Source organism: Tamandua tetradactyla, chromosome 17, assembly GCF_023851605.1.
Source record: "Tamandua tetradactyla isolate mTamTet1 chromosome 17, mTamTet1.pri, whole genome shotgun sequence".
Lineage (NCBI taxonomy): Eukaryota > Metazoa > Chordata > Mammalia > Pilosa > Myrmecophagidae > Tamandua > Tamandua tetradactyla.
This window is the reverse complement of record NC_135343.1, coordinates 67,576,991-67,601,298: the sequence shown is the minus strand read 5'-3', so window position 1 is coordinate 67,601,298 and position 24,308 is coordinate 67,576,991. Positions and strand designations below refer to the sequence as shown.

Here is a 24,308-nt window from a genome sequence, read left to right as displayed (position 1 = left end):
CCAGGAAGTGGTGGAGCCAGGCTAGGAAGACATATGCATTAACTGAAGTCTCAGTTTGCAACTTCGTAGAATTTTTACCATAAGCCAGTCCCTGTGCTAAGCATTCTCTGTAGTACACCCACTTACTCCCCAAAAGAGGGATCAGGAACCCACACAAGAGGGCCAGGGAGCCATTCAGCCTGGAGCTATTCAACGCAAACATCCATCATCCACTCTGTGAAGCTTCCCCTGGCCACCCTACTGAGTCCCTTCTCCATGGCCCCTCCCCTGCCTTCTTTATCTCCAAGTACAGAGCAGATGTATTCTCTGCTTCCCCCACCACAATGAAAGCTCCACATGGCAGGAATTTAGGGCTGTTCCTGAACATCCAGAATAGTGCTGGGCATGCAGTAGGCATTCAATACATTTTTTACTGAATTTAATTGATGCTCTCTCTTAAGAAAAGGCCCAAAGCTTGGGGCAGAGGGCTAATGCTAAAGCTCAGAGAGGCCAGGGTAAGCTCCACCCTCGTTCTTGGTTTGCGTATTCTGCATGTAAGAAGATAAAGAAGCCCGAGAGAAACCAAGTGCTATTAAGTGCTTTCGGGTGCAGAACTGGATCTGGCATACAGCATGGGCAAATATGAATCTAATTTAGAAGAAGAGCTTGACCCCTGGGTCAGAAACAGTAAAAACGGAGGCGTAAATTAGTGTTTCTGCCTGCCCCCACCCCTGCCCCTGGAACATTTAGCAAAGTCGGGGGGCATTTTTGATTGTCATGAATGAGGGGCTTCTACTAGCATCTAGTTAGTAGAAACTGGGGATGCTGCTAAACACCCTACAATGCACAGGGCAGCCCCCACAGCAAAGAATTATCTAGCCCAAAATGTCAGAGCTGCCAAAATCAAGACCCCCTGGTCAATACAGCACCAGGAGACCCACTATCTAGAGGGGCCATTTCTGTCTCTGAATGTGGCAGACGTCTTCAGGGGTACCACTGTAAGCCTCCATCAGGGTTGCGTCCTGCCCTCCACAAAGAGAAGGCAGGCCACACATGCTGCTATGAATAACCACAGTCTTGTTCTAAGAAAGCAACTGGCTCCCATGATTGAAGGAAAGTTTCACAAACTGATAACCGGTCATCAGATGTACATGAATAAATTGTAGGAAACCTAGACTTGCACCCTCTGAAAAGTGATTTTCAATTGCAACTATATTGTTGGTACATAGGACAGAATCTGACTGCCCCTGTGAAAGCTGACATGCCACTATGTGAGTGGCCCTCAGCCTGGAAGCAATGGGGCCAGTGCTGATATCTCAGATGAAAAAATCAGCTGGCAAGCAGGAAATGCAACCTGAGTGGTCATGGCTATGTGATCACAGATGTCTGAATGAATAGAAGGAAATTAAGTTGACATTAAGGTATGTCCAAATATTTAGGTAATGACATTTATGAAAAAAATGAAAGAAATGTATTTCCCATTAAATTTTTCAGCATGTTTATTTTTTTCCTAGACATTTAAAACAAGAAGTATTCAAAACTATTTGGTAAATTTACAACAATGTCCAGAATCATTATATGTGAAAACACACACACACACACACACACACACACACACACACACACACACATAGTAGGAAGACCCTATCAGAATAACCTATCTTTAAGGGGATAACCATCCCAATGAGACTAGATGCCTATGAAATATTGATGCATGTCCTAAATATTTACATCTACTTTATATTATAGTCTTAAATCTTAATTCATTTCTGTGCTGTTTAAAACTATCAAATGTAAGAGCATTCATTTTTATATTTTCTTTTACCCTGAATAACAAAGCAATTTTTGTTTGTTTTGATGAGAGGTTTGTACACTTTGTAATCCTATTTTCTTTTGGTAGCTACTATAAGTCTGAATATTGGCTAATTGCAAAGGCATCAGCTTGCTCACTGCCTGTGCTCCTAACATCCCATGTGAGGGGTCACATGCCATCATTCTGTTGCACCACCCCTTTATGAGGTCCACTGCCTTCTCACCTCTCCTCGAGGGTGGAAGAGAACGGAAGAAAGGGCCTAGGCATGGCTTAGATCATCAAGTGACAGCACAGGAAGAGGGAATGGGTCCCCTAGAGGAAGAAGGACATTAGCAGGAAAAGAGGGACAGGCCCTAAGGCCCCATCCACAGGAATTGGCAGTGAAGAAGACTAGGGTCCAGAAAATGAAGTCTGGGAGTCTGAGGACAAAGAAAGCAGCAGGGTAGAGGGATCAGATTTGAGAAGGAGATATCTGGAAAGACTGGCTTTCATGAGCCATTGTAGCTGAGCCCTTGACAGAAAAGGAGCTTTTAGGGACCACCAGAAATTCTGCACTTTCAGCAAATGATCTTGTTTCTTCTTGCTCTCTTCTCATTCCAATTCATTCTGCATTTGTCACCGAGGATGACCACCTCCTTCCTAAGATTCTCTCTGAACTGGCTCCCTTGACAACATACCTGTCTGCTCATCAACTTGCTTCAGTAATGGATCCCTTAAAACATATTTCTTAGCATTCTGTCTAGTTTGAATACAATAATGAACCAAACTATAAGACAGCTACTCTAGTGGAGCTGAGAGCTGAATTGGGAGAAAATATATTAACCAGATAATCACATGAGTATATAATTAAACTCTGTACTATGCATTATCAAATTTAAGATGGACTTTATAAGGAAGAATATGGCCCAATTTGCATGTGAGTGGAATGAGGGCTGGTTAAGTAGGATTCCTTAAAGATGGAAGGTGTGAACTAAACTCTAAAGGCAAATCTGCATTGTTAGGAAAATGAAGACGGGATGAATGGAAATGGAGAAAGAGTGTTAGCCATACTTGTGGAAGGCACATAAGAAGGTCCTGAGGCAAGAGAACAAATCCCAAGTCAGACAAACCAAAAGAAGCTCAAAATGGCTAGACTGTGTGTAAGTGTTTGTTCTGAATCATCAAAAAAAAGGTGAAATGTTGTCCCATATATTCTGCTTCAGAAGAAAACCAAGTATGTAAGTTATTTCTGGAAGTTTTCCGATTGGAAAAATAAAGTTGTTCATTGATGAAAATGGTAAGTGCAACTTTTGCATTAAATCAATCTATACATATTGTTAAGCAACCATTAAATTTCAGTCACTATTCTAAGTTCTTGGGATATAGATATAAGTAGATTATATTCTGTGCCATTAGGGAGCTCAAATAAATCATGGAGAAATCAAGGTAAACAAATAATTACAATTAAATATTTTGAGTGCTTAGATGGAGCTGCAGTTGAAGGCTATGGGGAATACCAAGAAAGGAATGATTAATTCACTTAGGGGTTGAATTACCTTGAAAATTAACTTATGTTCAATAAATCATGACCAAATCATACCAAATAAATGAACTATGACTGAATTTAAGTATGAAATAAACCAGAAAATCTAAACTCTGACAGGTCACAAAAGGTAATGGGATTGTTTAATTGACTTTGAAGTACACAAGCCTATCTCACAAACAATTCTCAGAATTAGACCACCTTTGCTAGGTTTGGGCAATCATTCATATAACTGGATTTGAGAATAATTAAATTTCAGAATATGTATTTGTGATAGAAAAAAAGAAAGGGAAGACTGAATTAGGACTATGTATACACAGGTCAGTTTCAGAGAGAAAGGTAGGAAAAAACAATATACGTTTAATTTTTTCTTTTGTTGAAATTCAAATAAATGCCATGTACTTAAAAATTTTTAATAGTAAGCACTAAACAAGTATTTTTGCTCACTGTAGTTTGTAAGGTCATCAATAAAGCAAAATCTAAACATACACTTCTTTGCAATAGTTCTGCCAATGATGAGCTGTTTGAATCATGTCGAGATTTCTCTGAGCTTCCTTCCATCTGTTTATTATGAAAAAGGATAATCACAGCACCCTATGATTCTAAAATAGTCACTCCAGAAAATCAATACCACTAAATTATTTTCACTGATTTCAATATTAGTTAACCATAATTGTAACAGCTCAGGAGACTATAAAATCATTTTGCCAATAACTTGCCAAGTCAGGATATTACAGATTTTACAAGCAATACTTTCAATTTACCAAAGATGGCATAAATAATGCTTAATAAATTATGATGCCACATAAAGCCAGTCGAGTGACTCTGGAGTCTAGCAAAGGCTACATGGTCACCTTAACAAACAGTCTCAGTCGGACAGAATCCTTTTGATGAAATCTATGCCCTCCTCTTACATAAACAAAAAATAATAAATCACCAAAACATTTTATCAGTTATCATTGTAGATTATCAAGATGATAAGTGAGGTTTGTATATACTATTTTTGCTGCAAAGTGTAATCTCCATCCATCCTAGTCATTTTTATTTAAAGTGTTTGATAAAGTTGCTTAAATAAGGAAGGAATTATAATATATGTGCCAGAGAAGAATTTGATAATCAAAAACAAGGTGGAATTTGATTTTGTCTCTAGATCCAAAAAATGACAGAATTATAAGCTGTGCTGCATAATAATTCTAGGTGTAACTGCAGTATAATTTTTCTGATGTGTATTTACTACCCACCTACACAGTAATTATCATGCATGGATTATGTTATCTTGTTTTTCAAGTTCTCTACTATCTCCTTACAGTGAAGACTTTCCAAATATCAAATATGTTGATTTCTTTTAAAACATATGATGCCTATAATATCCATCTCATCACAGTCTTCAAATATGAATATCAATAATGATATTAATATTTAGGTTATTACCTAATATTCTGGAAAGTCAATCCTGCAATATTTCTCAGGTCATTTTATAAAAGTAAGAACGTCAGGAAAGAGGTACCTTTCCTGTAATATAAAATTATTTCTCCTATTCTTTCCTATGCCATCTCTTCTCTTATCAGTGAGGAAGTCCACATCATACATGATCCAATGGTTTTTGACAAGTGTCAATGAGGATGCCTCAAGCAGTTTGTACTAGGACAGAGCATCCATACCACATATGATTTGGAAGCCCAACAACCAGTCCTTTTGAGTGTAAGGAATCTCAATGGACAAGAGCAGCTGTGGTCAGCCCCCATCTTTCTTATACAGACCAAAAACCCACTCCAAAAAGTGTCACATTAATGACATCATATGAGCAAATATTATTCATTTGTTATCTGACAAACCTAAAATAAAATTATAATGTATGGGGGCGGGCCGCGGTGGCTCAGCGGGCAAGAGTGCTTGCCTGCCGTGCCGGAGGACCCCGGTTCGATTCCCGGCCCCAGCCCATGTAAAAAACAAACAAACAAACAAAATATAATAAAACAAGAAAATGTTTAAAAATGTTTCCCTTTCTTCCTCACTTCCTTCCTTCCATCCTTCCTTCTTTCTCTGTCTTTCCTTCCCTTCCTCCCTCTTTAAAAAAAAAAAAAAAAAAAAAAAAAAAAAAAATTATAATGTATGGAAATGCATATTTTACAGAAAGATGAAAAGTGGATGAATGCTGTGAAGCCTGTTTACTTAGAATGTTAATTATATTGGATAGCTAATGAAATATGTTAGATAATATTAGGTATTGAATATTCTGAAAAGGAAATTTTTTTGGCTTATCGATGACATTGATGAATTCTTTATCTTAACCTTAATTTTAGGTTTAAGATAAACGGCCTTGGTTAAAAATTTGATGAAGCCAGCTATCAATGTAATTGACATATTATGTCCATGTACTTTCTATAAAAGTATATTTGTTTACTATATTTCACGTATTTTCTATAGGAACTATGTATCTTTTATAGACCAAAGAGTAGTATGGAAACATGGAAGAAACTGTGATCATGACTCTTGGTTAATGATATCTGATTGTCCTACCATAGGCACACAACAGAGTTTAGCCATTTAGTACAAATACAGCAACATATTCAGATTTTTATATGTAACAATTGTTAAAACTTTTAAAAGTAGAGTGCATATTACCATAATATTTTCTATTTTAAAACTAGATTTAGATCAGTTGAACCCTTAAAAAGCAGTTCTTCCTGTTAATATTATTTCCATCATGGAAAACATATTATAAAATCATTTTTATGAGTAGCAAGTAAAATACAATGGCTGTACTTTTAGACCAAAGTTATATTCTACTAGAGCAAATACCATGTTAAAAATAATACACTTTTTTTTTTTTGCAAAACATCGATATAAGAGAATATGTTGGAATTTCAGATATTAAATTACGTTTTAATTGCCTACAAAATAAACTTGTGGCAGGCATCTTTAAGAAAGGCGAGTTTGTCTCAGAGGCATCTGAGGAAAGAGGGTACTTACTAACTGCAGACTCATAGGAGGTCGAATTGTCCTCGCCTCTCATGAAGGGGTAAGGCGACAGATAGGCATGCGCGCATTTCTTGGATGGTGGCTGGTTGGCTAGAAAGAGAGCAAAACAATAGCATGTGCTGTGGAGAAGCTGAATTGAGACTCATTCCTAATTTAAGAGAAGAGTGGAGTTACAGGTGTAAAATTGAAATAAAATGCAGGTTAGATCAATTCAGAGAGGTTTAGGATAAGGGGGAAAGCCCTCCTTTAAAAATTCATATTGAGAAGCCCAGGGAGCCTGGAAGGTGGTTTCATCCAGAGGTTCTAACTACATGATATAATTTAATGGAAAAGGATCAAAAGCTGTAACATCATCTTAAAATTAAGGCCACCACACTTGGTTAATTTTCACAACTATATTCTCCAGCACTAGTGTGTAGTAGTTATACATTATATAATTGTTTTTTGTTTGATTGCTTTTTTACATGGGCAGGCACGGGGAATCGAACCCTGGTCTCTGGCATGGCAGGAAAGAACTCTGCCAGTGAGCCACTGTGGTCTGCCTTATATAATTGTTTTTTAAAATCTAATAAACTTAGATTTGATCTCAATTAGCCCCAATTCATAAAAAAAAAGTTTCTATATTCTATTTTTAGGGAAAAGATGCAAATGACCAATCATACAAGTTAATACTTTCGGTACATTTTTAACACTTGAAGAAATCTTAAGAAAGAACTTGTATGTTGTCTGCAAACTTGAAGATTTATTTGTGCTCACTTTAGGGAGGAGTCAGGATCTCCTTTTATGGAATTTTACTCCTCTACCATGTTCAAGCAAAAGCTAGAATAAAACATTCTTTCTTTCTCTAAATCCTTGGCAAAATCTTCCTCTTCCACAGTCAGACTAACTCCACTTAACCAAAACATAAATGAATTCCACTGGCAGATTGCACAGTGTTTGCATTCTTATTCTCCTCCCAAAAATGCACTATGGGATGGTCTATCAAATATTCCTCTCAAAATGTTATCTCATAATTACCTTCTTCCTTTTATACATGCCAACTTGCTGTCACCTTGTTTAAGTCTTCAGTAAACTCACATTTTTATTATATATTCTATAATTTTTCTTATTCTGTAAATATCTTACTTTGGTTGAGTTTGTGATAAAGACACTAATAATTTCAGCCCTCAAAAAGCCTTAAGGTAATAAAGTTTTTTTATTGCTGGTCATAGTAATTTTCAATGAATTGATTATCAGAGATTAATATAATCCAGGAAACACAGTTGAAATTATACATCTTTTTTTTAAAAATGCTATTGTACGTCCAAAAAGAACTTTAAAATTTCTATGAGAGACTGCAAACATTGAAAGTAATAGCTTTCTCAGTATTGCTTACAAACTTGGTTGAAGTCCAAATAAAGCAAGCTTTCATTGCCACTGATGGTAATTAAGTATCATTATAAAAAAAAAGATTTTTTTAACTTTTGGAATATGAATATAAAATAATACATCTCTATTTCTGGAATTTTAAATTCACAATTTCAAGCATTTGTAACCAAATGAAATGCATTGATTTGCAACACAGAAATAATAGACAATTTAAAACTTATAGAGAATATCTGTTTTGTTTGCTCAAGATAGTTCATTTTAAATGTGAACATAGAAACAACAGATAATTGAGTTTTTCCAGAAACATTCACACTCCTATTTTATGTCAGAAGATGAAATAATTATCTTTAGCCAGTTCTATTTGTTCAAAAATAGATGAAATGTCTGTGATTCTACAATTAAGAATCCATTCCTGTTTTGTAAGTGAAATGTACTAAATAATAAGCTGTGTGTTTTTATTTTAAAGACAAGAGAGGAGATAAAGTTAAGTTTTACTTACTGTACCAGAACTTCCAGATACTGGAATCATTTTCTTCGACAAGCCCATTAAACCAACATCTCCAGAAGAATCCTTCATGGTGAAAAGTGACATTGTGTATCTGCAGAGGGCACAAATGAAGTAACTTACTGTTAACACAAACAATATGGTCAAAATTAGTACATCTAATACTATTTTAAGAAATGTATTTCATCCCAAAGAAGATAATCACCAGTTTTCTGAATCTCTTCTATGAAGAAACAAACACTCAACTACTATTCTTAGATTTCAAGAAGATACATAAGGTTATTCTCATCACTACTAAGCACTTCAACATTTTGAAAAAGAAACGCACATTCTGTTCACCTGAACATCTCCCCAATTCAGTTGCAAGAAGCCAATAATCTGATCCAAAAGCCACCAAAAAAAGCAACACCCCCAAAGCACCGAAGAGAGCCCCAAAAAAGATGGCGACATTTAGTCTCATTTTCAATTCGCAGGTTTTCCTTCAAATAAGAAGATAAAGGACGGCAGACACCTAGGGCTCAACAACCGCAATAGGCAGAATCTTCTTGAGAAACCTCTCCTAGCTAATATTTGAGTGGCTTCTAGCTCACACCCAGCCAGTGGATTTGTAATCCCTTTGCTCTCCCTGGAGGGGCTCCAGCCCAGCAGCTGAGAAGGGCCATCTATTTTAGGATACTGATTGAGGAGCTGTCTCACTTCCATGGGGATCAAAAAATAGCTGACCTTCCCCTGACTGTAGAGAGGACTATCAGGAACTGACTAGATTTATCATAATTTCTCTTGGGTAATCCATAGAAGTAGAAAGAAGCTGGAATGACTATGACGTCATTGTCAGTATTGGCCTAGAAGCTGAAGTGTCTGAACAAGCATCTCTTAGTCTGGGATGACTATCACAAACCCAAAGACACTTAGGGTCCCCCTGAAATCACAGGTTATAAGGAACCATAAATATTTTGTCTTGAATACAATTGAAACTGTAATCAATTTCTTCATTCCTATTGGACATTTGTGGGGTTGAAAACAATCTGTGGGTCAAATGGTCTCACATAATGCTGCATGCAGTTCAGGTTTATAACTCAGATGTTCAGGTGTGTACTGAAGAGATCAAGAGTACTCGTGGTAGCATAAATTCTTTAAAGATATTAAAACATAGTTTTATGCAGCACACAATTGATGTAAAAACAGCACTTTCTATAGACAAACACTAATCTTGTAGATGTCATTTCAAATAATCAATTCTTTTATAAGGTGGGTTGATGAAAATGACTCAAAAATTATATTGTTTTCAGGATTAATATAAAAGAATCTGGACATTCTTGCTTTTGTTTCCTTCATTTTAAATATTCAACTTCCTTAAAATAAGAGTTGTACTTATACCCCACATAAGAGCAATGAAACTACAGCTTCCTTATATCATGTTTGTTTACAGCTCATTTGTTTGTTTCCATCTCACACCTGGATATGCCGGAAAGGTTATTTTTTAAGGGTGTGTGTATGACACTTAAAAAGCTGTACTGTCCCTTTGACCAGTGTTTCTTATTTTCCCAATAATAACATGGGCCACTTCATCTCCTAAGGAGATACCTGAACTCTATAAGCTTCTTTCATCAGCTTATTTTGTTTGAAATGGGATAGGTCCTTAGGAAAATTTTGGTTAGGGTAAAAAGATGACTCCTGAGTAAGAATGAAGGGCCTTGGCCAGCATTAGCTACCTACAAACAGAGTTGCCCAAAGGTCATGAATGGAATTCTAAACTTTAACATCATTGAATATGAGGATTAAATGAATTTGAGAGTTCACCTAAGGTGATGCTTCATCCAATGCTCAATTCTCTTGTATAAGAATTCCCCCATTATCAAGTCATGGCATTCCCAGCATGTTGCATTTAAGGATTGCAATGACAGCCACATATTCTGCCAAAACGTGCATTCTGGGAGTTTCCAGGCATTAATACTTCTGTCCATTGAGATAACACAGCACAAATTTAAACCCTCTGTTATATGACAAAACTTTTAAATATTTTAATGACAGCAGTCATCTCCTGCCCCCCGCAAATCACAATCCTCAACTCACACAAATGTAGGTCTGTTTTTATTCTGAAGATAAACATCTTATCCTTTTAAACACCCCTTAGATTGGTGCAACTCCAAATTTACTCCCTGTTTGGAATCTTTGCTATGATTTTCAAGCACTCTATTCTAAAGAGACACAGGAAAATATTTTGGCTATGGTCTAAGAATTTAGTACCACCACCATTCTTATTTGGACGTAGTGATAAAATAAGGAGAATAATGGTCTACCAAAGAAAGATGGCCACACTCTGACCCCTGGAGGGTGTAAATATATTACCTGACATGGTAAAAGGAACTCTGCAGATGTGATTAAATTAGGGATTTGAGAGAGATTATTCTGGATTGCCTGGGTGGGCCCAATGTCATCACAGGAATCCTTAGAAGCCGAAAAACCTTCCTGACAGTAGTCAGGAAAAGAAACGCGATCATAGAAAAAGAGTCAGAGAGTTGCCAGCCTTGAAGATGGAGGAAGGGGACCATAAACGAATGAAATGAGGCAGCTTCTGGAAGCTGAAAAAGGAGAGAAAACACACTGTACCCTAGAGCCTCTCTTATGGAATGCAACTTCTTGTTGATACCTTAATCTGAGCCCAGTGGGATTTCAGACCTCCAGAATATTAAATAATAAATGTGTGGTTTTAAACTACTAACTTTTTGGTAATTTGTTATAGCAGAAATAGAAAACTAATAAAAATGCTTTTTCTATAATTGATGCACTATTAAATCAAGTTAGGTTTTTTCCTGTAGTGGGGAAGGGAGAATGTATTATTAAGAAGTGCTTATTGAGAACATGTGAGGGCCCACGTATTTTGTCATATATTGTAATACTGATGTTATAATATATATATATATACATATATATATATATATATATATACACACACTGATCTTGAGTTCACAAGTTAGCAAAAAAAATATACATTAGATTGAAGTATATAAAGATGGTATTAATGGCCTTCTGATCACTCAAGACACATTCTACTGCTCAATCACACATCCTCTCCCCAGATTAGTGTACCAGTAATTGTTGGGTTGAGCAGTTATGATTAGTAGGTGACAATATCATCTGAACAAGGAGAGTATTCTGTAGGATAGGAAGATTTATTTTTTATGTATTTCTACAATTTATAGTACAAATGCAATTCATTAATATTAAATCTTTAACACATACACAGAGCAAATGAGATTTTAAATACGTAGAAAAGAGTATAGGGCTTTCTTATTATTATAATCCATCTCGATTTTGGTCTTTGTCAAAGAAAAGCGTCATGCTTCTGGACTGGGTCCATAAACTAATAACTTCTCATTCTTTTTGGTTTATCCAAAAATGTATAAGCATAACTATAAAAATGTCATTATTGCAAATGAAGAACCCTAGGTATGACATTAAAAACTTCTCTCCAGGGTGGCATTCTTTTAGTAACTAATATCTCATAGATATATTTATTGAAGTGTTAGTGCAATCACCAGAGTATTCATGACCATCCATAAATATGCATCTATTCAATAGAAAACTTTTGACTTCATAAAATTGAGCTCCATAAGCTTGATTATTCCTAGTATTTTGCATAGTGCTTGACACACAATACTTACTCGATTTTTATTAGGATTATTAGCTGAGATGTAAATACAAGGCATTCTCCTGAGCTATCCAAATGGCAATTCACCCTAGAAGAAACGGCACTGATTTGGCCTGGCCTGTATTTTGTGAAACTGTGGAGAGCTGGATTTCAGCAATGTATGTGTTTCCTGTACAAATGTTCACAAACCAACTTTTTAAAAATCCGTATTAAATTCTTCCTGAAAAATGAAAAGGACATTACTATCCTAAGGTCAAAAAGTGTCTTCCTTTTTCAGAAAATTGGACCATTTGCCTGTCTTTTGAAACTTTTAAAATTTTCCATGATGCCTCAAATATTTCTAACAGTCGATCCATATCTCTTTCCCAAGTTCTCAGTAGCTTAAAAATGTCTATGTTGTTAAGACTGTAAAACAACAGTTGTATTATGAACTTTTTTACAAATTTCAATGTAGGTTCTCTTTTCCCTTTCACCTCTTTCCTAACGAAAGGCTACAAGAAAGGCGAGATAGACATGCCTGAGCACCAATCTCACCTCACAATAATTCAGTAATAAAACTCCCTTACTACTCTATATATCTGTCCCTTATGTGAATATCAAATCAACTTTTATGTTGGATGATTCCTACATTGAATCAAGCAAGGTCACAAGAGGAAACATGCATTGCTGGATCAATCCTATGGGACAGGTTGTCAAAAAGGCAAATTAGGACTAATACTAATAGCTAATATACTTGAGTATCTACAATGTGACAGGTGCCATTAGGACATTAAATACCTTAAATCCAGGTAAATCTTCAGTAGGCAGACTATGAAACAACCAGCTTCTTTTGGGGCATCCATTCTTCTGGGCAAGAATTTTATCATTTAAAGGTTATCGTTTTGGTAGGAGTTTGAAATGTTCTTTGTCACAGGGAGAAGACCAAAGGTAAATAGAGATATTTTCATGAGTTCTTTATTAGTTTGCTAATGCTGCTGGAATGCAATATACCAGAAATGGAATGGCTTTTTAAAAAGTGAATTTATTAAGTTACAAGTTTACAGTTCTAAGACCATAAAAATGTCCAAACTAAGGCATCTAGAGAAAGATACCTTGACTCAGGCAAGGCCAATGTCTGCCACATGGGAAGGTACATGGCTGGCATCTGTTAGTCCTTGTTCTCAGTTCCGCTGCTTCCAGTTTTTGATGCCAGTGGTTTTTCTTCTCTAAGTGTCCGTGGTCCCTCACTTAGCTCCTCTGGGACACAACTCTGGTTTCTGGATTGCTTAGCATCACATAGTGATGTACACTGGGCTCTGTATCTCCAAATGTCCATGTGAAGGTGTCTGCTCCCTGTTGACACTACAAGCATCTTCAAATGTCTGCATCTCTGTCAGCTCTGAAGCAGTTGTTCTCCAAGTACCTAAGCTTCCTCCAAAATGTTCCCCTTTTTAAAAAAACTCCAGTAAACTAATCAAGACCCACTTTGAATGGGCAGTGTCACATCTCCATCTAAACAAAAGGTCACAAATTGACTTATTTGGGTGTATCACACTTGGGTGTGTCACATTTCCATGGAAGCAATCCATTCACAAAGTCAAACCCACAACTGAATGGGTCAATATCCATGGAAACAATCTACTCAAAGGTTTTCACCCTACAATACTGAATCAGGATTAAAGGGCATGGTTTTTCTGGGGTACACAACACTTTCAAACCAGCACAGGATCCCACTGCTAAAGCAATTCACAGTAATTTATGGATTATGTTCCTATGTATTTTCTGTTACCTCTTAGCTTTGCTTAAAAGTTTCAGCCTGTTCTCAGTCACTGTGCACCTTGAGGCTAAATGATAATGCAGAAGTAGCTGTGTGAGAGCTGGGGAGGCATCCACCATGACATAGTAAGCTGGGGAGGATAAGAATAGAAAGCACAGATCAGGCTCCATTCCCAACACAGAAGCTCCTCATCGCCAGTCTTAGGATGAGGGTTTCATTTACCTAAGGAAAGAGGGGGTTTCCTCTCACAGCTGAGTTATCTTGAGCAAATTCTTCAATTCTTTGAGTCTCAGTTTTTCTAAATGATGGGAACAGGTCTTCAGAGGGTTACTGGGGATATCAGTAAAGTGAGTTGATGCTTCATACATGCTAGGCTTCTCTTTTATCCTGCCTTTACCTGAAGCTCATTCCTTAGAAAGAAAACAAACATAATACATAACTTATTATGCTGGCATTCCAGATCTGACTCGAGCCTACTTCTCCAGACTAATTTCTCACCCAGCGTCCCCAGCCGTCCTCACGTCTCTACATACCATCCTCTTTTCTGGGCCACCATCAGTTCCCAAAACCTTTGCTTTTTTTCTCCCTTCAGGCTGGAAGGCCCTTCTCGTTTATCCACCTGCTGAACTCCTCATTAGTTACTTTCAACAGATACTTACCAACTTCCTCTATCTGCTGGATGGACTTACTAGTTTGGGGTTAGCAGCAATAAGATAGCCACGGTCTCTGCCTGGAAGGTGCTTCTATTATACAGACTGTTTCATTTTCCATATCTTTTAATGGCTTTCCCCCTTCTACAGTTTTGGATTCCTATGTCTTGAAACAATTTGAGTCAAGAAATGTTTGTTGAATGAATATATTAATAACAAATTCTTAAAGATGTCACTGTGGTTGTTGATCCCTATGGCTAGTGTCCCCTTTAGGAAGATTAGGAGGGACATTTCTGAGTGCACAAAAGTTGTGTCTTAGAGACACTATAAATCTTGATTCTTTTGACAAATATATATATTTCTTTGCTATCCTAAGACAAATCTTAAGCTGTCTCAGAACTATAACAGTAAATAAAATGAAGCCTTTAACCTCCATGAGCTTATACACTCATACAACTGAGTTTCTTTCAATTTGGTACCTGGAAAACTTGGAACCAAATGTAGAAACTGTGGTACCAGCTTTACTTGTCACTTCCTTTAACATCATGCAGTTAGTTTCCTTCTTTTGTTCCTGACATTGGCTCTCTCCCACACACCCACATTTACCTTTATAACCTATTATCTTGTATGTGTATATGTAAGTTGCTTCAAATACTTTTGAGAATAAAAGAAAAACTAAAATAATGAAACAAACAAGAACAATTGGTAAAAATATTTTTCAGAAGATAATTTTGTTTCATTCTGAAAGTTCCTTGGACTTGGTCCTCTCTCCTTTTTTTCCTTATCCAGATTATTTCTACTGTCGTAATTAAATTAGCCTTCCTGAAAGTGACTTCCCTGTTAGAGTTTCAAGTCACATAGAGAAATCATAGCAATTTTTTTTTAATTTAAAATTTTAAAATTAACAAGTATGAGTTAAAAATCATTTTTTTTAAGAAAATGTAGACTATGCTAAGGTCATTACCGTTCCAAGACAGGATGGTAACATTATCCTTTGGTCTTCACAAGTTAAATAAAATTTGCCAATTAAAGGCTGGATGGATATAACAAAAGCTTTATTTTTGAGCCAATGACTATCTATTTGCTTAGTTGTATTATATATTGGTAACGTACACTGAAACTTAGAAGAAATCTCAGGTCATATTTAATTTTTGGGTGATAATGAAAACAACCATCTTTTTATCTGTCACAATTTCCAGTTCTGACATTGTAAGGTTCTAAAAACCGGAAAATATTTAATGAAATTATTTAAAATTTTTCAAAAAAATTAATCTGGTACACTTTAGAAAAAATACAAGTATGATAGTGCTCTGTACTCAGCAAAGCTGAAGAAATTTGTAAACAAATATGGAAATCAAGCTCTTAAAGCTTCTACAGATTTGGAATCCATATTCTGGAACACTGGAATGGTATACCAAAAAAGCTGCACACCTTCTCTGGAGATTTGTGGAGCAGATTGTTTTTGTTATGGAATAATATAGTATAAGTTCACATTCCAACACCCAAGTCTCTGAAAAGCAGAGGCTTCAGACAAAGCAGATCTGATTGGTATGTGGCTATATGTAAACTATGTAAATTCTCATGTTTATTGCATACATATGAACGTGTTTGAGTACAAGGCTCCCCAGGTTCCACTGGGGGTGTTAAGTAAAGTACAGTATATGTACCATATTACTTTTTTCAAATATTCAAAATTCTGAGTTCTAAAATGTTTTTGGCCCTAAAGGTACAGATAAGGGACTGTGGTCCCACATTCCTAGACGTGCCCAAAATTTGTGTGATGATCTTAAAATAAATTGCTTTCCTGTAAGGCAGCATGATCACGTAAGAACCATCACCATGCATCTCTGTGACTCTGATATCCCATTCTGTATTATATAGCTCTTGGTGTTCCTGTGAGACTTCCTCCCTGCTACCTCCCCACTCATTAACAACGCCACAGCTTCAGAATGTTGAGAGATTATTTACAGACCTTCTGTTCTTACACATTGTATCAATCAGGGTTCTCCAGAGAAACAGAACAGTATAGATATCTAGATATAGATGAGATAGTTGGAGATATTTTTGTGTTATAAGAAATTGGCTCATGTGACCATAGAGGCTGGCAAATCTGAACTCTTTAGGGAAGGCCACAAGCTGTAAACTCCAATAAAGGTGATGTTGAAGTTTAATCCAAATTCCTCAGGAGAAGCTAGGTGACTGAGGCTGAGGCAGAAATTCCTCTCTGATTCCTGGAATCCTCAGTTGTGGCTTCTAAAACTTCCAATTGATTGGATAAGGAGACTCCCCACATTGCTAGGAGCAAATTCCTTTGTTGAATGTAGATGCAATTAGCCATAATGGAATCAACTGATTATAACTCAAATCCATCTACCAGATAGTCTCAAAATACCCTTACATTAACAATCAAGCCAGTGTTTGTTTGACCTAACAAACTGGATACCTCAACCTAGTTAAGTTGACCCATGAAATTATCATCACACACAGTACCTGTACAATAAACTCTATGTGGGGAATAAAGGATTATGTTTTATTTACTGTTGCATCTCTAGGTGCTCAGTAAAATATTAACTGACGAGATACCACTCAAGTTGAATTGAATTGGGTTGATGAGTGCCATCTGCTGGCCACAGCTAGCATTTGAATTTCATGGTACACTATGGTTAATAGCTGGGATTTTTATGTAAGTCAAAGCGTCAAGCAAGGAATTACTACAGTATTTGATCCTGAGAAGTCTTAACTAAGAGGGCATATCCATGGCCCTAATTACTAGAATACATCAAGCATAACTGTAGGAAGATTCACAAGCTCATTCAGTTCGTTAATTTAGGCAGTCTGCTCTCCATTAAATTGAGAATTACTTCCACAAATTACCTTATACAGGAAAAGTCACATTGCAAAAGTATCCTTTACTTTCCAAAAGGATTTGTTATTCAGCTCCTGAGGTTCTTTTCCTTAAAAATACTCTATTAGTCATTTAAATGATTAATGCTACCTTCAATTACAATCAACATACAGTAAAACATTTCTGGAACAATATCTGGAATCAAAGAGGAAATAATCTGATATATGAAAACAGAAATCAAATAATGTAACTTGTATCTATTACATAAACAAATATACATTTTTAATGACTTATTTCAATTTATCCATGGCTTTGTTTAGTTGGAGTAAAAATAATTCTTCCCGAGGGAACACACCAAACTCTGTATGTTAAAGGTGTGTGAATGAAAGGTCCCTGCCTTCTGCCATTAACTGGGAAAGTGCTTTGCATGAATCTTATGTGCAATGACTCGAGAATTGAGAAAGAGAAATCTGTATTTACCCTTGGCTCCAGCATGTGCTGTCTTCCCCTTAAATACCTTTGTCACTAGATACTGCTGTATTAGGAAGGATGAAAAGGGATTTTTAAGACCCTCCCAAAGAAGGTCTTGTAAGAGGTCCCATCAAATCCAGAGTCTGAGAGCAAGTTCAGTCCACATGCCCCAGAGGAAAGACAATTCAGTTTGCCAAAAAGACAGTGGAGGACAGGGAGATATATCAGTGTAACCAGGCCTCCACCTGTTATGTGTTTGAAAATTTACTCAGAAGTGGTCCTTGGGGAGCTTCGTCTATGAGCTGCTCAAGGGGCTCCCACGATTTTTGCAGAGATGTTTGCACAATTTTCTCTTCATAATTTTTTTCAGCCAGGTCCCGTATGTTCTGCTTAATTTTACTGCATTTGTACTCCTGGTAAACACTTGAGAATAAGGTCGTATCAGGATACCCAAATAAAAAAAACGAAGTAATAAAAATGACAACAGCAATAATAATAATGGTCAACACAAGACCACTCACTCTGCCCCACAGAGTATTTTAAGCACTTTGGGCTTATTAATTCATTTATCTCCACAACTTCTTGTAATAAGTGCTACGGTTTTTCCCATTTAATAGACAAGGAAATTGAGGCAACTCTGAATCTTCTTATATGGCAAAGATTTCTCAGAGAAAAAAAAATAATTCTTTGCCATGCACTGTGTGATGTCTAGAGGCATTCCTTGCCTCTACCTTAGATGTCAATAGCCTCCCACTCCCGAGTTATGTCCACCAAAAATGTCTGTAAAGGCTGCCAGATGCCCTCAGGGGAGAGGGGAAACTACACCACCATCCCCACTCTATTTCCATCCTCCCCATGTTAAGCATCTCTGGGATGCTCTATGGGATCATTATAAAACCTGCCTCTGCCTCTCCTGGGTCTGAGAGAAGATAGACTTAAGTGACATTAATCCCTGTACCAGAATCCAAATTCAATTAGCAAGTTTTTGCTTTTCGTCCAGACACTAAGAAGCCCCACTAATCATTATTTTTATAAGATTTTGACTAGAAGACATTTGAGATAATGTTCTGAGACAAATCAGGAGGATGGACACAAGGAAAGAAATGATGATTCCAGAAAGGAATATTTTCTACTCAAGGAAGAGTCAGATGGCAGAATTTCCTTAGGACAACAACAATATCAACACGAAAAAAAATAAAAAACATAAACATGATAGTCCTACTTACAATGATGAAAGGCACATATAGTTGGTCTGTCTCATGTACACATAATGGTATAAAGTTGTGGCGAAGACCAGAAATGCTTCTTCTTTCCTAAACACTGAATTTATTAACTATGATGTGAGAAATACTTTACTGTTTTCCTAGCAGAAAAATAGGACAAAGTAATTGCTTCAAGGAAGGTCAAACTAGAAAAATGAAACATTTTGGAACTGAAAATATGTTTATGTAGCATACTAATTAGATGAAATGTGGCTTCTTTTTAGGTTTACCTTATTGAGGCATTAGGCAGTTATCTTTTTCTACTTCATTTACGAACATTCATTGTAAATAAATTAATATGATTTCAGAACAGAAAATTTGGGAAAATGTACACTAAGAAAATATGTCAGTATAATCTCAGCACTCACACATGATCACTGACTTTGATGTACGTATTTTCATTCCTTGTACCTGCATACTGCTTTAGTTTCCTAGGCTGCTTAAAGCAGTACCATGAGGTGGTTCATCTTAAGCAACAGACATTTATTCACTTACAGTTTTGAGACCAAGAAAATCTGCAAATCAAGGCATCATCAAAGTGACACTTTCTTCCTGAAGACTGACTGGTAGCAATCCTTGGCTTTTCTGCCACTTAGCCAGACACATGGCGGAATCAGCTGGTCATTCCCTTCTCTTCTGGGTTTCGTTGCTTTCCAGCTTTTTTTCTTTCTCTGTATTCATTCAGTTTATAAAGGACTCCAGTAAGATGATTAAGACCCATCCTGAATGAAGTGGGCTACACATTAATTGAAGTAGCCTCCTTATAAGGCCCTACTCACAATGGGTCAACACCCACAGGAGTGGATTAGATTTGGAACATGTCCTTCTGAGGTACATACAGCTTCAAACCACCACACACATACATAGGCACATACCACTTTTTGGGGTAGGAGAGAATATCTTTATAATTTTTGGCCCAGAAACTAGAAACAATTTTCAATTCTTATAGAGATAAGTTCGTGTTTGAAACACTGTCATCATGCAAATAGAAAATAATCTTTTCTTGAACAGGATGAAATTCCTTTGAAGTGAAATGCAATATATATTATATATGTAGAAATATATACACACACACATACAAATGCTATTCTATACAGTTACAAAAATTCATTTCTTTCAAAATAGTTTCACAATAGCTGATTGGTTCAAGGTATGTCAGGAAACACCTTTAGTGAGATATAATTTACATACCATAAATTCTCCTGTTCAAAGTGAAAAGTTCAATGGTTTTTACTATATTCATTGAGTTATATAAACATTACCAAAAGCTAATCTTAGAACATTTTCATACCCCAACAAGAAATCTTGTATCTATTAGGAGTCACTCTTCATTCCTACCTTCAGCACTCCATCATGCTCAACCCACTAACAGGTCGTCTCTGTAGATTAACCTATTATAGATATTTCATATAAATGGTACCATACAATATGTGGTCTTTTTTGGCTAGTTTCTTTCACTTAGCATGTTTTTGAGGAACTATATTTCTATTCATTGCTGAATCATATTTCACCGTTAGAGACAGACCATGTTTTATTTTATCCATGCATCAATCGATGGGCATTTGGATGGTTTTCTTTTTGACTATTATAAACAATGCTGACTATTACAAACAATATGCAAATATTTTCTCATTCCAGTTTTTGGAAAATACATTCACGATCTTAAAGTGTAAACCAAAGTGAGATAGTTTGGAGTACAAAGCTCTAAATTCTCTTGAAAAGTGATCACTTTTAGGATACCAAACCTATTACTTTGAAATGTATAAATCCAAGAATCTGGTCCATTTATTGCAAGAAAGTCTATAAGTAGTCTTAGAGTTATATCATGAACATTTATTTTAGAGTTGTCCTTGATTTTAGAAGACAAAATCATTTTCTTCCTTTCTAAAGCTCTGAGAGTGGGTGGAAAATCAAAGCCTGAATAACTTCGGAGATGATTTAAGACTGATCTTATTGAAAAAAAACAAAAGGAAGCCCTGGTTGGAAGTAATGCTACAATAAAAACTTCTCAGACAATGTCATCTTTACTTTATTATATAATTTGAGAGTCTGAAAAAGACAAGATAACAGAAGCTGCTGGAGAAAATCCCTGTTTAACATAGGAGGCCAAAGCACGTAGAAGGCTAATCCTTCTTTCTTAACATTGCTAATATCTTACATTAGGAAAACGAAGGCAGAAGGCAATAGAGGGTTTTGTTTCGTCCGTTGTTTTTACTCATAGTAAAATCCCCGCTAGGCTAACAAATAGAATCCAAATGATTAAAAAAGATACCTTTAGTAAAGTGTGTAACATAGGACACACACTTCTGTATAATCTATACAAAAGTTGTTCTCTGCCCTTTCCCACTCCAACTTGTAAATTTCTGTAAATCAAACCATATGCTTTTTCTTGTTGATTTAGAATTGTGTATGGAACATCAACAGATTAGGGACAGAGATCAATGACAGCAGCAATAAGAGGATTCCTCACAAGAAGAGAGATTTGAACCAAGAAAATTCAGTTGTCAAGGACATTTAATTGTGGGACAATTAGCTTGTCTTGGCAGAGATGATTAGTGACCCTTATATTTCCCAGTCTCCCTGTATCTGACAACTTGGGCAGACATGGTAAGATAATTCCAGTCCAAGGATTCTCAGAATGATTATGTTTACCACAGTCCATAGTCATTCTCCCAAGATAGATCTGAATCTTCACAAACCAAAAGGATGACTAAAATGGGAATGTGCTATCACCCCCTTGCTTCTTTTATGTCTCTGATGGTGGCATTAATCTCTGATTTACCCAGAATGCCTCAACAGTGTGCATAAACAAGGTGGTTTATGCGTGACACCTACTTTCCTTCTGAGAGTCTGGAACTGTGATATGTGCTGTGTAGAGGAGGGTTTTGCCGCCATCCCAACTAAAAACACCAGGCACTGGGTCTCTAGTGATCTTTCCTGTTAAATAACATTTCATACATGTTGCTGCAGCTATTTGCTAAGGGAATTAAACACATTCTGGGTGATTCTACTAGGAAAGGATTCTTGGAAGCTTGAGACTGTTTTGCTTCAGACTTCATCTATGTGCCTTTTCACTTAGAAGATTTTGCTTCATATCCTTTCACTGTAATTAATCTTAGCCACAAGTATAACTGTGCTCCATCCTGTGAGTACCCCTAATGAGTCACTGAACTTGGTGGTAAGGGGGAAGAGGGTAAGCGGAGAGAGTTGGGGTGTATTGGGCACCCCCAATACAGGTCCAGATTTGCGGGCAACAGTGGTATTTTGGGTCCCAAGAATCAGTTTCAATTCAGAGTCGTGTCTAGTATTCCCGTAAAGATCTGGCTATTTTCTTTTTCACAATGCAGTGAAGCTGGCTGCAGGTTCCTTTGGGGAAGCCTTGGAGGAAGATTTATGGCGTATGTATATGTGTGAATGCTGCAGGATTCTTCCTCAAGGATACCCAAACTCCCTATCAAATAGCTCTGGGATCCATTTAGGGGATCAGAATGGGAAGAGAAGCCCTAGAGTACAGGCACCAGGCACATGGGAACCAGGTCACAAAGAGTAAGCAGTAACAAGATTTTGAGAGAATACCAAAGAATACAGATTATTTCTGGGTCAGGTATTCTACCGACTAACAAAACATGGATTCTGGAGGCAAACTTCATGAGTTCAGTATCTTCATACACCATTTCTTAGGAATTTTGCCAAGTCACTTAATTTCCCTATACCTGTTTTTAATCTGTATAATGGGGATGGTGTGAAGATTCACCAATTTAATACAAATAAAGCACATAGTATGGCACCTGAAACATAGTTAGTGCTCACAATTGATAACTATTTTGCTATTAATATTATCATGTACTTCATAAGAAAAGAAAGGAAGAGATTACACGGTTACTTAGAAGAAAGCAAAATTGCAGTAATCTTTTTCTTTTTCCTTATATTTTTGTTCTTAAATAAAGGAAAGACTAAATCATGTTTGGCAACAAAGGGGGAAAAACGGAAGGCACAAGCTGGACTATCTTTTCAAAGACGCTTTTTATAGCAAACTGCATGGTAAGATGAAAATGCGTCTGGCCCAGAGCAGAAAGCAGGCCTACTTACTCCCCTTCATGAAAGATTCGGGTTCCCTCTCCCGAAATGCACTTCACTGCATGTGCAGGTATTCCCTAGCCCTCATCCCATTTTCCCTGCAGAAGAAAATGTTGATGCTTGGGCTACAGCCATTTCTGTGAGGAATAAAGTCCTTTGTATCTGACCCAGGAGTCTCGTGTGTTCTGCCAGTCTTCATGAAACTGGCAGGCTAACTTGGTAGGTAGCAAGTAGGGTGAAATATCCGACTCTTCTTGATGCCAGAGTAACAGGGAAATGTCATGAACTAAGCTCCTCTGATAAAGTACAGGGGGCTTGCAATTACCGCGGACATTTATCAAGTACTTAGTGTGTGTCCGGCACCACACTAAAGGATTCCCACACGCTGTCTGGCACCACATATCCACTGGACTCCTTTTGCTGCGCTCAGGGGAAGTCTTGAAGTCCTGCCACCTCTCCATACTGAATGTGCCCACTTAAGCTCCTTCTCTGTGCCCAGGTGAGGCCCTGAATCCTGACACGTCTCCCTGAATAGGCCCACCTGGCTCCCTTCGCTCTACTCAGGGTGAGGCCCTGAGGTCCTGCCATGTCTCTGGGGTCCTGAGGCCCCCCCATTCACAAATCTGCACCATAACTCCCTTCGCTGTGCCCAGAGTGAGGTCCCAAGGACCTACCACGTCTCCGGGTCCTGAATGTGCCCTTCTGACTCCCATCGTGTGCCTAGGCTGTGGCCCGGAGGTCCTGTCACGTCTCTGGGTTCTGAGGGGTACCCCGGCCCGCCCCCGACTGCCCCCAGCCCACTCTTCACACCCTGGACCCCAACTGCGCTCCGGCCCACTCCTCTACCCTGACCTCCCATTGCCCCGCGCCTCGTAGTCCCCGGGTGGCCGAGCCCCCTCCCTCGAGCTGCCCTCCGGAAGCGGCCCCCGCAGAGTCCCCGCGGCCCCGCAAGGCCGGCCGTGGGCCTCTTCCTCTCCGCCCGCGCGGTGCCCGCGGCTCTCCCCGCGGCCCAGTGTGCGCAGCGCAGCCGCCCCGCGCTCCTCAGGCCCGCGCGTCTCAGACGCGCCCCCGCGGGCGGCCGGGAGGGGCTCAGGGCGCCTGTGCCAGGCAGGCAAGGCCTTGAACTCCCACGGCTCCAGGAGGCTGGATTCCGTTATCTCCTGCTCTTTCAAACGTGCCAGCGGAAGCTGAGAGGCCCGGTTAGTTCGGTCCGCGTCAGCCTCAGTCAACTGCTCCCTTGGCTCCGCTCATCCCAGCTCCGTCCCGCCCTTCGCTGACAGGCACAGCGGGGTCCTTACCCAGGAAACCTAAAGAATCGTCGACATCACCATCACAAAGCTGGCGCGGCCTCCACCTGCACCTCCCCGCCGCGCTCCAGTCGCCGCCGAGCTCCGGTCTGCGCAGGCGCACGCCGCGGCCTCCGCTT

The 24,308-nt window shown here is 38.0% G+C and overlaps 1 protein-coding gene and 1 long non-coding RNA gene across 2 annotated transcripts in view; both read right to left on the bottom strand.

The window, feature by feature from the left end:
- The window catches only part of TMEM182 (transmembrane protein 182), a 46,897-nt gene extending 38,113 nt beyond the window's left edge, over positions 1-8,784 (bottom strand). The window contains exons 1-3 of the mRNA XM_077134917.1: positions 8,498-8,784; positions 8,164-8,263; positions 6,288-6,386 (exon numbers count right to left, since the gene is read on the bottom strand). Coding sequence (XP_076991032.1) covers positions 6,288-6,386; positions 8,164-8,263; positions 8,498-8,629 — 331 coding nt within the window. The 5' untranslated portion in view covers positions 8,630-8,784. The remainder of the gene's footprint in view (positions 1-6,287; positions 6,387-8,163; positions 8,264-8,497) is intronic.
- Positions 8,785-12,614: 3,830 nt separating this feature from the next.
- Positions 12,615-24,280, bottom strand: LOC143661366 (uncharacterized). The gene is made up of 3 exons (XR_013164537.1): positions 24,181-24,280; positions 13,800-13,987; positions 12,615-13,707 (listed from the first exon to the last, which is right to left on the bottom strand). It is a non-coding gene; the product is annotated as an uncharacterized LOC143661366 (long non-coding RNA).
- Between the last annotated feature and the right edge of the window lie 28 nt (positions 24,281-24,308).